The sequence below is a fragment of the Natator depressus genome, chromosome 9 (assembly GCF_965152275.1).
Source record: "Natator depressus isolate rNatDep1 chromosome 9, rNatDep2.hap1, whole genome shotgun sequence".
In the NCBI taxonomy this organism is placed as follows: domain Eukaryota; kingdom Metazoa; phylum Chordata; order Testudines; family Cheloniidae; genus Natator; species Natator depressus.
The window spans coordinates 100786206-100803595 of NC_134242.1; the positions used below are offsets into that span (position 1 = coordinate 100786206).

The 17390-nt window shown below is 44.4% G+C and overlaps 1 protein-coding gene across 1 annotated transcript in view; it reads right to left on the reverse strand.

The window, feature by feature from the left end:
* Nucleotides 1-6227: 6227 nt before the first annotated feature.
* Nucleotides 6228-17390, reverse strand: part of TEX11 (testis expressed 11) — a 134340-nt gene continuing 123177 nt past the window's right edge. Inside the window, exons 27-29 of the mRNA XM_074962808.1 lie at nt 15834-15954; nt 10039-10203; nt 6228-6653 (exon numbers count right to left, since the gene is read on the reverse strand). Coding sequence (XP_074818909.1) covers nt 6576-6653; nt 10039-10203; nt 15834-15954 — 364 coding nt within the window. The 3' untranslated portion in view covers nt 6228-6575. The remainder of the gene's footprint in view (nt 6654-10038; nt 10204-15833; nt 15955-17390) is intronic.

The window sequence follows — 17390 nt, forward strand, 5'->3', positions numbered from 1 at the left end:
GGTGTGGAAATACAGACAGAATTGTACCATTATGCTGTTTTATCAAGAGATCTTGTGACCAGGTGAGTGGTGTAAGACCACAGACAGGTAGTCTTCCTTGGACTGAGAGGCTGCTGCTTTTGAGAAGCTCAGGTGTGTGCATTCGAATATGGCTCCACCTCAGGAAAAAGAGCTTCCAAAAGGATTTGTGGATTTTCCAATCTAGATTTTGTTTTTCAAGTATCCCTAATTCTAGTGCAAGAGCCCTCTCCTCTGCAGGGAAAAATGTAAACATTCTCCATGTCACATTCCTGTCTACCAGAGCAACGGAGGTCACCATAAAAATGTGAGCAGGTATGTCTTCCTCCTTTCCATGTGGTGACAGTTGGATGCTACAGAAGGAAACCAAGGTTGCTGACCTAACCTAATAGGATCAGACCACTGCTGTTTCCAGCTAGACAACACCGTACTAATGCTGTCCACTCCCTGAGGTGATAGACAGCTGTTTGTGTCAGTGTGCTTTGTGCAGTGGCCTCAGTTTTAAATATGAGCGAGGACCGCTGTAAGTTTGTAGAGGTGCATTCTGGCAAGTGAGAAGCTATTCCTTCGGTGGCAGCTGTCAGTCGCTGGAGACCAAAAGGGATTTGGCAATCCTGCGAGACTAAACCAACGCTGCAAAGCTCATTGACGGCACTACTGCTGTTAAGAAGTGGCGGTAAAGGAGGGAGGACTGCTGTTGAGCTAGAGTCTCTCAATGGGAGGAGATTCTGGCCATGGACCGATGTCTAGTATTTATAGCTACTGCCTGCTCTGTTGGTTCTGCTCTGGATGCCACAAGCCCCATTCTCTGGAGAGCTGGCATAAGTGAAATAGGAGCAAGTACCTAAGATGCTAGTCACAAGGTTCTAGTTCCTTTACTTTCTTGTAAGAGCCTGTCTCCCTCTCTTCTAGTCACATGGAGAAAAAGGCCAGTGTACTCCATGGCATAGGTGAAAGTATCCAATCAGTCATGACACTAGTTGGTTACCAGTGTTTCTTCCAAGGAGACATATATTTTTAATAAACAGAGAGTTGCAATGAACTCTGACTCAGAAACCTTCTTGTAAAAGCCTTTTATTGTGTAGTGAATCCCTGCCATTTGGAGGTTGATCCTGGCACCTGAGTTTAGTCTAGCTGGGCTGCAGTGAACCGAAGGGTTACGCTCAACATGCCAAAGCCTGAAAATGTTTAGGGTTCCAGGTGGGAGGGGGTGGCCCCTAAAGACCAATCCTGAAAAAGAGCAGTTGTTGGGTTTAGATTAGTGACTATAGCAACAAGAAGGCCCCCTCTGCAGCTTTACCAATGCCACTGCATCATAATATATTCAGCCAACACAGCTGGACCAAAGCCCCTTGCTTGCTTGCAGGCCACAGATTCTCATGCCATGTGGGGAATTAGCTGTACCACTTTTTATCAGTGGAAATTATGTGCCTTTATGAAATCCCTGCTGCATCTGGTCCTGCCTATACTGAAAAGGAGGGGAAGTGGCTTGTTTTTCACTGATAGGAATATGAAGCTGAGGGAGAGGGTCATACTAAAATTTAACTTAGTCAAACATGCTATTTGTACAATATTGACAGGCAGAAGTTATAGTGACACAGTTACATTGAAGTAAAATGTTGGGGATGGAGTTGTCTTTACTAAATGTAGTAAAAACCTATTTTTGAAATTCCCAGCGTGCTCATTCCGTGTGTGAATGGGTTATCTGCTCTCATGGGGAGAGGCTACAATTTTAATGGTGCATCAATTTACAATCCCGGTCGCAGGCCTAGCCTCAGAATCCAAAAAAAAAAAAAAAATCTGCTCCCATATCAAAGGACTGGAAATTAGGGTTTCAAAGTAAAGCTTAATTTAAAAAAAAAAATTGACCTAATTTAATGGTTGGTTTAACTTGTTAAATTGTAACTTATAAAAAGTTAGAGAGAGCTAATTTCCAGGTCATGTAGATGAGCTGAACTTTCCCCATTCTACTAGCTCATAAGCCATTTTTTAAAGAAGCGGCTTCTTGTACGGTTATTTCTAATACAGTGTAATTGAATAACTGAGTTTTGATTTAGTTGGAGTGATTGAAAGCTCTTGCCTGGCAGTTTTCCTTTCAGAAGCTGGAGATGCAGAAATAAAGTGGCTTTTGAAGAACTGGTAGCAGAAAGCACGAGGTAGTTTACTGACGAGTCTCAGGTTATTGTCCACATACTTAATTTTTTGTTTAGTTAGCATATTAGTGATTGTCAGACTGAAAAGATCAATAGTCCCTCTAGTCTGGTCTCTGACAGTGGTGTATATACCTGATCCTTCAGGCGTAAAAGCCTCAGGAAAGACAAGTAACGAAATAGCATGACATGGTAGAGGTTCCTTCCTCAGTCGGGCTGTTAGTGGTTGGCTCATGTCCTGAAGCGTGGGTAGTCACATAGCTTACAAACATATCCAAGCCTGCTGTAAATGCAGATACCATACAAGTGTTGAAGTCTTTCTTGAATTGTACTGAATGCTCCGTCCCAATAATACCGCGTGGCAGCAAGCTCCACAGCTTAATTACTCTATGGTGTAAAGGTCTTCCCATCCGAACACAACATGAACAGAAGGGTAACGGTCCTGCCTCAAGTCCTACAAGAGCTCGCTTGGTGGCTAGACCCAGTAAATGAATGGAAAGGTGGTTCCTTTCTCTGCCCCCACCCCAACTGACACTTATCACAGATGCCCACCTGAACCAGCTGCAGCTACAAGAAGTTGTCTCAGAACAAGTAACAGCTACACACGAATGTCTGGAGTTGACAGCCATCAGCCCAGCCTGGCTAGCATTTCCACCTGTTCTGCAAAACTCCACAATGCAAATTCTGATTGACATGGCTGCACTTCACCATGTAAACAAACAAAGAAGCACTCAAGCATTCCCTCTTTGTCAGGAAGCCATCAAGCTCTGGAAGCAGTGTCACCAACACAGGTTAACCCTGCAGGCTCTACATGTACCAGGGGTCAGCAGTGACTGAGCAGATTTCTCAAGTAGACATGCAGTGACCATTCACAACTGGTTACTGAACGGCTCCGTCAGGCAGCTAAGGTCTATCATGGAAGAGCAGAGGTGGGGGGAATTGTCCTTTAAACTTCTGCTCAAGCAGAAGCATGAGCCTAGTCTTGTTGCCAGATAATTTTCTCCTTCGGTGGTTTCAAGGATACATATATCCCTTCCTACCAATTGCCCAGATCTCTAAAATAGTATACAAGATCAGGCATGACAAAACTAAAGTCATCCTGATAGTCCCTTACTGGCCGAGATAGCTTTGGCCATCAGCCCTGCTTCAGGCTGCCACATTGGCTGGGAGATAGCTGTCCATCTAGATGTAATATCCCAAAACTAAGGTCAACTCCTGTACCTAGACCCGCAGTCACTGCATCTGACTGTTTTGATGCTGGCTGACTGGCCACAACTAAAAGAGAGACATTTAGAAAATTCTCATCCAAAGCAGGAAGTCCATCCGCCAAGAAGATTTACCTCTCCAAATGGAACAGATTTTTCCACACGGGTGGTCCAAAAGAACATGGACCTAGTACAGGAATATACACTGACAATCCTTGATTATATGCTGCTACTAAAACAGGATGGATTGGCATTTAACACTCTCAAGGTCAACCTAGCAGCAATATCAGTGTGCCACACATTGATACAGTCACGAAACTGTCTCTCATCAAACAGTATTGAAATGCCTTAAGGTCCTCCTTCAGTCTTGCCCTCAGGTTAGACGGGTTATGTCCTTCTGTAGGGACACAGTAATGGTCAGGACACATCCCAAGGTCATCCCTGAGATGGTCTGACTTTCACCTGAACCAGTCGCTCACTGTGTCAGTCTTCATGACGCACTCTTGATACCGAGAAGAAGCTGCAGACTCTGGACGTCAGCAGGGCTTTGCTATAATACCTGGATTGGACCAAGCCTTTCTTGCTTTCTCCCTGCCTCTTTGTGGCTATTTCCAGTCACGCAGTCTTTTCACAGAGAATCTCCAACTTGATCTCACAGCGTATGTCCATCTGCTATTAGCTGACTGATGAGCCTGTCCCGCCAAACATCAAGGTGCTCTCCAGCAGGGCACAGGATGTCGACCACTTGCTTCAGGAACAGTCCAACCTCTCAGGTCGGTAAAGCTGCAGCTTGGAGTAACTCACTGAATTTTGTTGAACATTGCCCTTGACATGGCTACCTGGGCAAATGCCTATTTGGCAGGGCAATACTCCAATTGTTGTTTGACTGATATGGCTAGAACTCCACTCTCACCATCAGGGAGGAATATTTGCCAGTCTCCAACAGTGAATTTCACACCTTCTTAGTGTATGCGCAACGTGCCTCAGGTGGCATGTGACCAGGATTCATCACCGAATTTGGTCTGCTGGTTGGATCATTAGCTTCCCTGGCCTGGGCCAGGTACTGACAGGGAGCACGACATGAACACTGATCCATGCTCCCCAGCTCCACACTGACACATACTCAAAGGGATGGTTCCTTATTCTAAGGTACCTGTGATTCTTCCAGATGTCAGTGCATATCCAAAAACTCACCCTCCATCGTCATTATTCCAAGTTCACAACTACTACAGGCTTTGAACTGCAAGGGAACTGATGAGGGGTCAGTCACTCTGCCCTTTCTGCCTTCATAGGGAGCATGAGACAGCACAGGGCACATGTGCAGCCCCCCAACAACTACTGCTATTCAAAGAAATTCAGGTCTCACATACAAGAGGTGGATCCATACTGACTACAACATATCAGTCACTTTAGGGTAAGTAATTCTTCTGTCTAAGTCTACTATGTAAATTCAATTCTGACTAACTAGCGTTGAAACAAAGCCTCTCGCTGCTGACCTGAGCCATACTGAAAAGCTTCTAGTGCAATGTATATAATGTAAGTCGGTTTCTGTGAATGCTGCAGTGGGGGGGAGGAGTGAGGGAAGAAGAATGCTTGAGTGGGAACAGGCACCCTGTTATGTCAGGCCTACAGAAATAATACTTTAACTACACAGAGTAACATGGCAGCCTTCTTTTTACATTCAGGAGCATCTCCGACCATGAGCAAGGGCTCTGCTAATAAAGCCCTTTCATACAGCACTTAACAATTGCAGGGGGGCATGCAGTGTTGCCTGGACTTGGCCATTTTCCTTGTGGTCTGCCAATTGTGCACTGGTGTGGGAGTTAAGCACCAGCTGCTGATCTTGTGCACGTCCAGCTGAACTAAGTCATCTGCCAGTGTTGCACTGTGACGCTGATTCTCAGCTTTCCTTCTGAATAGCAGCAAAGCTGACCCCTTCAGTAAAGCTGGAGTGATCTTTTCTAAGTGGTAGTAGCAATACTATAGTAAAGTGCTCTAAAATCCACACGTTTTCTCAGATTCCCTTGAAAAAAATCACTGTCCCTCATGGGCATTTGGGGTAGAGTGAGTGGTCCAAATCTTGAGACGACTTGAGTGCCAACTCCTAGCTCAGCATGAGGTGCAGCAGTGTACTGCAACTACCCCCTACCCTTGTCAACCCAGTGGTCCCTAACATAATGAAGAGCAGTTGCAGTGCATGCAGATGAATGAGGCTACAACTCTGTGGGCCACCCCCCATGAAATGCCCACTTGATAGTTTCTCATGTCTGCTTACTCGAGGGCCGCCCTGGCTGAAATATATTGACAGTGTATCCCCGAAGGTTCTCTCCTTCCCCACTCGGCTGTCTCTTAGAAGGTAATCACAACTCAAGCTGCTTTAAGTGAGCATGTAACCAATGGTTTCAGTTCTGTGTGTGACCACCTCCAGCATTCTATTTGCTTTTTTGAAATGGCGGCTGTACACCAGTTTTACTGAGCGATACCGCTGCCTGTTAAACAGAGGCTGCACCACGCTCTTTAGGTAAGGCTGTATTAGTCCTATTAAATTTTAGCTGGTGGGGTGGTGTCTGCTCACCCAATCCATTTGGCTGTGGGTAGAGTATCCAGCCTGTGTACTGCTTTTGGGGAGGTTAAGGGTGAACGGTGACTAACTCAGTATGTTATATTTAGCAGCTTATAAACAGCAGCACTAGCCAGAGCTTTAGCATTTTGTGTGTGACAGTGTGAGCGAACCACCTATTCTCTTTATTATAACAAAGTGATTGATAGTTGCAATCCTGGCCAGCAGTTCTAAATGCCTGACCATACTGAAATGGACTGAAAACTAAACAACCCAGTAAATATTTATGTAGGAAGACAACTGTGGCAGCCACAAGATGCACATGGTGCTGGAACCCTTTTATTGGTCACATTGCTACTTCCAACCTTTAAACATTTAAACTAGCCTGGCTGTACAACAGCAGCCCCATCTCATTAAGTTACGACTCAGCTTCTTACCGTTACATAGCTCTATAGCATGAATACAAGTCCCTGACGGGAAACAGTTACATCTCGCCCATAAAAACTTCCTTAAAAGTACATAGCTTTAAAATGGCCAACAGGAGCAGGACCTGGATGCTGGTCCCAGCAATCGCTGAATGGCTAGCAGCCTCTGCTATCCAGCTGAATGTTTACGGGGTGCCATCCTCCTGGCTTGCTGCACCTAGTGGTGGTCTTCATTTGGAAGGAACCCTTTTGCTCTGTCCAACTTATCCAGCACCTCACTATAAAGACCAGTCATCTGGGGAATAGAATCACCAACAGTCCTCTGAGCGGATAAAGAAAAACAAAGCGCTGCCATTCAATTAGAGGGGAAGGGGCAGGGGTCAGAGCTTGTCCCTATGACCTGAACTACACACTGGTGTATATATAGTTGGTTTTTTAACCAATGTAACTATATCTGTTTAGAAATCAGTGCAGCCCACCCCTCATTTATACAATGGAAAATAACTTTCAACTAGGGCTGTCAAGTGATTAAAAAAAAAATTGTGCTGTTAAACAATAACAGAATACCATTTATTTAAATATTTTGGATGTTTTCTACATTTTTAAGTATATTGATCTCAATTACAACACAGAATACAAAATGTGCACTGCTCACTTTATTTTTGATTACAAATATTTGCACTGTAAAAAAAAATAGTATTTTTGAATTCCCCCATTACAAGTACTATAATGCAGTCTCTCTATCATGAAAGTTGAACTTACAAATGTAGAATTATGTACAAAAAAATAACTGCATTCAAAAACAAAACAGTATAAAACTTCAGATCCCACAAGTCCACTCAGTCCTACTTCTTGTTCAACCAATTGCTCAGATAAAAAAGTATGTTTACATTTGCAGGAGATAATGCTGCCCACTTCTTGTTTACAGTGTCACCTGGAAGTGAAAACAGGTGTTCGCATGGCACTGTTGTAGCAGGCATCGCAAAATATTTACATGCCAGAGGCACAAAAGATTCAGATGTCCCTTCATGAGGACATGCATCCATACTGATGTCGGGTTATGCTCGATAACGACTCAAAGCAATGCAGACCAAGGCATATGAAAAGGCTGAGTCAGATGCCACCAGCAGAAGGTTGATTTTTTTTTTTTTTTTTTTTTTTTTTTTTGGTGTTTCAGGTTAACGTCGGAGTGTTGCTCTTTTAAGACATCTGAAAGCATGTGCTCCACACTTCGTCCCTCTCTCAGATTTTGGAAGGCACTTCAGAGTCTTAAACCTTGGGTCGAGTGCTGTATCAATCCTTAGAAATCTCACAATAGTGCCATCTTTGCATTTTGTCAAATCTACAGTGAAAGTGTTCTTAAAATGAACATGTGCTGGGTCGTCATCTGAGACTGCTATAACGTGAAATATATGGCAGAATGCAGGTAAAACGGAGCAGGAGGCATACAATTCTCTCCCAAGGAGTTCAGTCACAAATTTAATTAACACATTTTTTTAACGAGCGTCATCAGCATGGAAGCATGTCCTCTGGAATGGTGGCTGAAGCATGAAGGGGCATACAAACATTTAGCATATCTGGAATATAAATACCTTGCAATGCTGGCTACAAAAATGCCATGCGAACAACTGTTCTCACTTTCAGGTGACATTGTAAATAAGTGGGCAGCATTATCGCCTGTAAATGTAAACAAATTTGTTTGTCTTAGCGGTTGGCTGAACAAGAAGTAGGACTGAGTGGACTTGGGGGCTCTATAAAGTTTTACACTGTTTTGTTTTTGAGTAGTTATGTAACAAAAAAAAAAAATCTACATTTGTAAGTTGCACTTTCACGATAACGAGATTGCACTACAGTACTTGTATGAGGTGAATTAAAAATACTATTTCTTTTATCATTTTTACATTGCAAATATTTGTAATAAAAAATAACAATATAAAGTGAGCACCGTACACTTTGTATTCTGTGTTGTAACTGCAGTCAGTATATTTGAAAATGTAGAAAAACATCCAAAAATATTTAATAAATATCTATTGGGATTCTACTGGGATTCGCATTTAACAGCGTGATTAAAACTGTAATTAATTGTGATTAATTTTTTAATCAATTAATTTTGTGGAGTTAATCACCTGATTTAACTGCAATTAGTCGACAGCCATATTTACAACTGCAGCCCACACTAGGGATTGTATCTGTTTCAAAAAGTGATACAATTAAATGGGCACAAAAACTACTGACCAGCCCACAACCAATCAGTGTTAAACTAGAGCCAGTGTAGGGGTGTGTGTAAGATAATGCATGATGACTGCACACATTATCCAGTCTATAAATTCCTGCAGTAGGGATGGGCAGCCCTAAGGACAATGGACCCAAAAGTAATAGAGCAGCAGAAAGAAACGTGCGTGGTAAAGGGCTAAGAAAAGCTATACAGCTTTCTACAGAGGGCTGATCATTGAAGTGTCCTGCCCTGCAGAGCCATGCCTGGTCTGCATCCAGAAGTAGCCCTGGTTTCTCTAAAGGTGGGATGCTGCCGCAATTTAGTTACATCACTTAATGCCAGGCTTATGGCGGTTCAGTTTAGTTTAAACCTGGCTTAGAGCAAAAATGTAAGCATCTACACACTCAGTCACCCTGGTTTAATTAGATCAGTGCACCATCCCACTGTTAGTGATACTGGTGCTACTTGTGTGTATAGAAAATCCTTTTGTTTTCTTTTTAATTAGTTAAAGCACCTGCCTTTTTGCAGAATGTCCTCTCCATCTGTCTACTGCCATTTTCAGTTGTAGTGCTTCTAATGTTTCAGTGCGTGTAGCTGCATGAGTGTGATGGGTTAGATTGCCGGTTCCCAGTACTGTGGTAAGAGGCTCAGTTAAGTGATCAGCAATCTTATTAAAAAAGATTGGTAACTGCTTGGGGATGCAGTGAATGGGGAAGAGACCATTGTGATCATCCAATCTGAGCTCCTGTACAACACCTGTCAGAGAACTTTACCCAAGTTTTTCTCCCCTACCTCTCATGTTCAAACATTTATTCTTTTCCCTAACAGTTTCTGCCCTGATCCTAAGACTCCTATGGCCCCTCATACTGAATGCAACACCCCACCATGGCAGCACACAAGCTTTGCCTCAGTGAGGGTCACTCTGGGAGCTTGTCCAAAGCTGTGCCTAAAATGGAGCAGAGGGCAGCTGGCCTCATCATGGATAGAGTAGTGCAACCTGCAGCAATAACTAGTGTCTCCATCTTTATCTGAGCAGCCAGCCACACTGCATGCTGGGATCTGAACTTTTCATGCCTCCCACGTCTATGAAATATGTCCCACTGTAGAATGCTGTGGCAGCATATAGTGCGCGGGCTGCAATTTGGCCACCCTGCACAAGGAGAAGCCAGCATAGAGCCAAAGGTTTGCTCACAGCTGAGCTGAAAAATACCTCCACTCAGCTGCTTGCACAAGCTCACTAGTATCAGGACTATAAATTCCTCTTTCTGCCTGTGGGCCACATCCATTGTGTCCTCTCTTCCCCTTGGGTTTAGACAGTTGAAGCTGCAGCTCTGGAACACAATTCCAGGCTTAGACCCACAATAGCTCGTGTTGCTTAAGCATCTAGTGACTTCTGCCTTGTCCATTTCCCTTTGGAGCAGTTCCTTCTATGCTTTTCGCCCCCCTGCCTTCAGCTCACACTCACCTGGCTTTCGTAGCTGCTCTTCAGGGATCTCAGGTGATTCAGAAAGCGCATACCCAGCCCACACCAGTGCTCAGCCTCCTTGTATTTACCAACACTGTACTGAAATATTCCTGTATTCCAGGCTCTGGTCATCAGCCAAAGGGTCTCCACCTCTGGGTAATCATCCTAAAGTAGCCAGCAAGGCAAAGCAACAATGCAAAGATTAGGCTTCTCACTCTTAAAGATGCCTGGTCTAGGGTGCATTAGAGTTTATTACTAGAATAGAGAAACAGAAGGAAGTTCTTCACCCTGGGCATGCAAAAGCCAGAATTCCCTATTGTCTTTCCTATAATTCACCACTCACCTGCACCACTTCCGAACTGCTTACTGCCAACGTGGGCGAGGAATGTGGCATGCTTGTCTATTCTTAGGACAGAACGTACAATCCTGTGGTACTGGGGATGACTCCATGGTGGCTGCACGTGGCCGGAGAACTTGCATTTGAAAGTGGTGCATGCACTCTTGTGATCTATTTGCAGAGTGGCTGAAATTGCAGCAGTAACATTTTCAACATGCACTGAATGAGGGGAACTGATTGTTATGCAGACCTGGAATGACCCGCAGTAGTTCCAGAATTTCAGGGTGTCGAAGATCACATCCCTGGAATCGTGTGCCAAGCTAGTCCCTGTCTTGCAGCATAGGACTACACCAGGATGAGAGCTGCCCTTAGTGGCAATCCCCATATGGAAGCTTGAAAACCCAGATCGCTACCAGTTAGCGGGAAACCAATATGATGTGGGAAAAATCAACAAATTAATCCTCCTCCTCCTTCCTGAGCCTCCTCACTGATTCTGAATAAGAAGCATATTGCTTAGAATCTCATGGATGAAAATAAGCTAAGGCCAAATCTTGCTTTGGCTTTGTCATAAACATACAGCTAAGGGTAGCATAAAATCCCTCCCTTACCTGTAAGGGGTTAAGACACTCAAATAACCTGGCTGGCACCTGACCAAAAGGACCAATAAGGGAAGAAGATCCTTTCAAATCTGTGGGGATGGTTTTGTTTTGGGTTCTCTTTGTGTCCTCTCTCTCAGACAGAGAGGGACCAGGGCAGGAAAAAACATCTCTGAAATAAGCATCCAAGATTACAAAAATTGTAAGTAATAGCAAGGAAATGCGTTAGCTTATCTTTTGTTTTAGCTTGTGAATTTTCCCTGTGTTAAGAGGGAGGCTTATTCCTGTTTTTTGTAACTTTAAAGTTTTGCCTAGAGGGGAATCCTCTGTGTTTTAAATTTTATTATCCTGTAAATTTACCTTCCATCCGGATTTCACAGAGGTGCTTCTTTTACTTTTTTTCTTTATAATAAAGTTCTGTTTTTAAGAACTTGATTGGTTTTTAGTGTCCTAAAAACCCAAGGGTCTGGTCTGTGCTCACCTTGTTTACCTATTTGGTTGGTATATTATTCACAAGCCTCCCCAGGAAAGGGAGTGAAGGGGCTTGGGGGGATATTTTGGGGAAACAGGAACTCCAAGTGGTCCTTTTCCTGAATCTTTGTCTAACTCACTTGGTGGTAGCAGCATACCATCCAAGGACTAGGAAGAATTCGTGCCTTGAGGAAGCTTTTAACCTAAGCTGGTAGAAATAAGCTTAGGAGGTCTTTCATGCGGGTCCCCACATCTGTACCCCAGAGTTCAGAGTGGGGAGGGAACCCTGACAGTCTCCTTGGTACTAGCTATTTCCACTGTCTGGTTTATACTTCAGGCCTATCAAGAAGGCACAAAAAACCAGTGGGGACTAACAAGGCCTGAACAGACGGCAGATTTCACTCTCCAGTCCCCATGGAGACAAGGTCCTGAAAAGTAAGTGCATTATAGCAAGTACTGATAGTAGGGAAAACCATTTCCAGGTCATTTGAAAAACAGGAATTTAAAAAACCCACAAGGAAATTTAATAAACAGTTGATTCATCAATGCCAATATTGCAAGCCAAATTTCACCCAGCCTCACACTGAGGACTGGAGAAGGACAAACATAGTACCTCTTTCTTTAAAAGCAAACCCAGGGAATGTATAAACTAGACAGTCTGACTTTGATACCTGGAAAGATAATGAAACAATTATTAAGCAATCAGTTTGTAAGCACTATAGAGGATAATAGGGTTATAAGGAAAACCTAGCATGGATTTGTCAAGAAAAAATCATGCCAAGCCAACCTAATTTCCTTCTTTTATGGAGTACCTGGCCTAGTGGATAGGGGAATGCAGTAGATGTGATATATGTTGTGACTAATTTGAATGAATTCAAATCAGCAGGGTCAAATGCTATTCACCCAAGGGTACTGAAGGAATTAGCTGAAGAAATCTCAGAGCCACTGGCAATATTTACAAACTCATGGATGACAGCAGAGGTCCCCGAAGATTGAAGAAGGGCTAACATTGTGCCAATCTTTAAAAGGGGGAAAAAGGAGGAGTCGGTGAACGATAGATCAGTCAGCCTGACTTCAACACCTGGGAAGCAACTAGAACAATGTATAAAATATTTAATTTGCGAATATCTGGAAGATGAAGAGATAATCACTAGCAGCCAAGATGGATTTACCAAGAACAAAGCATGCCAAACCACCTTGATTTCCTTCTTTGATAGGGTAACTGATTTGGTGGATGGGGGAATGCAGTAGACATAATATACCTGGACTTCAGCAAGGCCTCTGACAGTCCCCCATGACATTCTGATAAGATGGAGAAATGCAGGCTTGACAGAACTACAATTAAGTGGATACATAATTGGTTAACCAACTGCAAACAGAGTAACTATTAATGGACTGATGTTGGATTGAGGGTGGGCTCAAGTGGGGTTCCACAGGGGTCTGTTCTGGGTCTGGTGATGTTTAATATCAATATTAATGACCCAGATGTAGGCATAGAGAGCAGACTGATCAAGTTTGCACATGACACAAAACTAAGCGGGTTGCTAATACTCTAGAGGATAGAGCTAAAATTCAAAGTGATCTTGAAAAATTGGAGAACTGGGCGATAGCCAAGATGAAATTCAACAAAGACAAATCTAAGGTGCTACAATTAGGAAAGAAAAACCAAATACAGAATGGGGGAAAACTGCCTTGGCAGCAGCATGGCTGAGAAGGATCTGGGAGTTGTGGTGGATCACAACCTCAACATGAGTCAGTAATGTGATGCTGTTGCAAAAAAAGCAAATGCAATTTTACGTTGCATTAACAGAGGCAAGTCATGGGAAGTGATAGTATCGCTCTACTCAGCGTTGGTTAGACGTTGGTTTGAATACTGTGCAAAATTTTGGTCACCAGTGTATAGAAAGGATGTAGAGAAACTGGAAAGGATCCCAAGGCAAGTGACAAAGACGATCGAATTCAAGCCTGGATGAATGGACTATAAGGTGGATAGAAAGTTGGCTAGATTGTCGGGCTCAACGGGTAGTGATCAATGGCTCTATGTCTAGTTGGCAGCCGGTATCAAGTGGAGTGCCCCAAGGGTCGGTCCTTGGGCCGGTTTTGTTCAATATCTTCATAAATGATCTGGAGGATGGTGTGGATTGCACCCTCAGCAAGTTTGCAGATGAGACTAAACTGGGAGGAGAGGTAGATACGCTGGAGGGTAGGGATAGGATACAGAGGGCCCTAGACAAATTAGAGGATTGGGCCAAAAGAAATCTGATGAAGTTCAACAAGGACAAATGCAGAATCCTGCACTTAGGACGGAAGAACCCCATGCACCGCTACAGACTAGGAACCGAACGGCTCGGCAGCAGTTCTGCAGAAAAGGACCTAGGGGTTACAGTGGACAAGAAGCTGGATATGCGTCAACAGTGTGCCCTTGTTGCCAAGAAGGCCAATGGCATTTTGGGATGTATAAGTAGGGGCATTGCCAGCAGATTGAGGGACGTGATGGTTCCCCTCTATTTGACATTGGTGAGGCCTCATCTGGAGTACTGTGTCCAGTTTTGGGCCCCACACTACAAGAAGGATGTGGAAAAATTGGAAAGCGTCCAGCGGAGGGCAACAAAAATGATTAGGGGACTGGAACACATGACTTATGAGGAGAGGCTGAGGGAACTGGGATTGTTTAGTCTGCGGAAGAGAAGAATGAGGGGGGATTTGATAGCTGCTTTCAACTACCTGAAAGGGGGTTCCAAAGAGGATGGGTCTAGACTGTTCTCAGTGGTAGCGGATGACAGAACAACGAGTAATGGTCTCAAGTTGCAGTGGGGGAGGTTTAGGCTGGATATTAGGAAAAACGTTTTCACTAGGAGGGTGGTGAAACACTGGAATGCGTTACCTAGGGAGGTGGTGGAATCTCCTTCCTTAGATGTTTTTAAGGTCAGGCCTGACAAAGCCCTGGCTGGAAAGATTTAGTTGGGGATTGGTCCTGCTTTGAGCAGGGGGTTGGACTAGATGACCTCCTGAGGTCCCTTCCAACCTTGATATTCTATGATAAGCCATATGAGCAAAGGAACTGAGTATGTTTAGTTTGGAAGAGAGGAGATTAAGGGGGGTTATGATAGCCATCTTCAGATATTTGAAAGGCTGCCATAAAAAATGAAGAAAAGTTGTTCTCTTTTTTGCCACAGAGGGCATGCAATAGGCAATGGGTTCAAACTACTGCATAGCAGATATAGATTAAATTTCAGAAAAAAATTCCTAACTGTAAGAACAGTAGGACAATGGAACAGACTGCTTCGGGAGGTTGTGGAACAGACTGCTTCACAGGAGGTTTTCAAAAAGAGGCTGGATAACCCCCTTTCTTGGACGGTTTAGACGCAACAAATCCTTCATGTTGGCAGGGAGTTAGATTAGCTGACTATTGCGGTCCCTTCTGATTCTATTATCTTGATTTTTAACAAGGTTTTTGACACAGTCCCACATATTCATCTAAACAAACTAGGGAAATGTGGTCTAGATAAAATTATTATAAGGTGGGTGCACAACTGGTTGAAAGAATGTACTCAAAGACTAGTTATGACTGGTTTGCTGTCAAACTGGGAGGGCGTATCTACTGGGGTCCATCCTGGGTCTGACACTTTTCAATATTTTCATTGGTGGCTTGGATAATGGCGTGGAGAGTAAGCTTCTAGTCCATCTTACCCAGTATCCTGTCTTGCAATAGTGGCCAATATCAGAGGGAATGAACAGGGAATCAAGTGATTCATCCCGTCGCCCACTCCCAGCTTCTGGCAAACAGAGGCTAGGGACACACAGAACATGGTATTGGATCCCTGCACACCCTGACTAGTAGCCATTGATGGACCTGTCCTCCATGAACTTACCTAGTTCTTACTGGAACCCTGTTATATTTTGGCCTTCACCACATCCCCTAACAAAGAGTTCCACAGGTTGACTGTGAAGAAATACTTCCTTTTGTTTGTTTTAAATCTGCTGCCTATTAATTTCAGTGCCTAGCAATGCTTTCAGGATCATCTAATGATCCTTAATTTCATTAAGGACAAGTCTTTTGATATCTTAATCACCCTGCCTCTGTTTATAAGCAAACTCCCTGCCCCAGGGGCGGAAGCTGGGAGCAGCACAGAACTCATCACATATCACACTCAAGCTGTGTCGCCATTAAGAGCTCCCTCTGGGGCTAGGGAATGCGCTGTGACTGCAGACCTCAGGTACTAAACTCAGCGGAGGCAAGAGCCACTTCCCCCAACCCCCTTACATGGCGCCCCTGCATGTGAGAACCTAAATATTTTAAGATTTGTTTGCTGATTGCTCTTATTCCGGTGAGGACTTTTTAAAGCTTACTCAGCATCATTTCCAATCTTTTGTTTTTCTGTTCTACTTACTGTGGTGCCTACAATGCTCAGAGCATCTTCAAAGTAGCCCCACACCTCCTCCAGCACACAAGCATCTGTGTCTATCACTCCAGTTGGCAGAGAAAGGTGAACCAAGCTGTGCAGACATTTGCTGGGAATCAAAACAGCAACAAAGAGGAAACTTGTTAAATACCCTGTGGAATAGGCGTCGTTGATTACTCAAAGCAACTGGCCATGGAACAAATGAGCTGAGTTTTAACAGCAGCAGCACTGTGGCTTGTGTCTCCATGTTGTCTGCACGACACTGCTTTGTATCCTGCCCCTTTCTGAAAGCAGAAGGACGTCCTTGCCCTGGGTCTGAGCTCCTTCCTGCAGTCTATAGATGGGAGGGAGCAGCTATTGTATTTTAGGAGTTGCCCAACTGAAAGGAAGGGGAAAGCAGCTATTCCTATCCCAATCCCACTAAGAGGGAGCTAACTACAGGGCCCTGCAGGCCTTGCTTCCCTTTCAAATAAAGAAAAACAACAGCAAACGCATGCACCTTGAAATGGTTCTTCCTGCTCATTAAGGGAAAAGGCAGCTCCTTCATGATAGCTCAGCCTGGACTTTAGCAGAGTGATTCACAGAGCACTGCATTGACAGTTCAGGTGCAGGGGGAGCAGAAGAGGGGATTCCATTACAGGGAATGGAATCTGAGGCAAACGGACGTCAGGTAGTATTTCAGATTCCATCTACAGCAGGTACCCTGGGCAGCTGGTTACTCAGCACCACTATACCATATATTTGGCATCCTATCTTTAAAGCTAACTCCTCCCAGCCCATGTGGCTTTCCCCTCAGTTCTCTTCACCTAATTTCTTTTGAGAGGACTACAACACACCCAACCAGCTGCAGTATGCCCTATGGAGCATGTCACAGTATAAAGCCAAAACTGCTTACTGGCACCTATTTGTAGCCAATCATCTTCACTGGCTTAGTTACCACTGTGAATATAAATTGTGTTAGTGTTAATTAAAATCTGTTTACTTAACATGCTTTCTGTTGTTAAACACTAGTGCAACAAAGATAATCATGTTGAAAAAAGTGTTGACTAGTCAGGGGTAAGGCTATGTTTTAGTCATGGGAATTTTTAGTAAAAATCATGGACAGGTCATGGGCAGTAAACAAAAATTCACGGCCCATGACCTGTCCATGACTTGTACTATATACCCCTGACTAAACCTTGAGGTGGGGGGAGCAGCCCAGGGGCGCCACAAGTGTTTGGGAGGTGGGGCAGCCTGGGGGTGCTGTAGGTGCTCAGGAGGGGGTGCTGCAGGTGCTAAGGGGGGAGCAGCCAGGACCCCCACTGGTGCTGGGGGGGAGGGGGTTGGCAGGGCTGGCAGGCTCCCTACCCAGCTCCTCGCAAGCGGCAACATGTCCCTTCCTCAGCACCTAGCTCCCTGTACTGCCCCTCTGCCCCATGCACCGGCTCCGCAGCTCCCATTGGCCTGGAACCGCAGCCAATGGGAGCTGTGAGAGTGGTGCCTGTGGGCGGTGGCAGTGTGCAGAGCTAGGAGCTGAGGGTCGGACATGTTGCCGTTTCTGGGGAG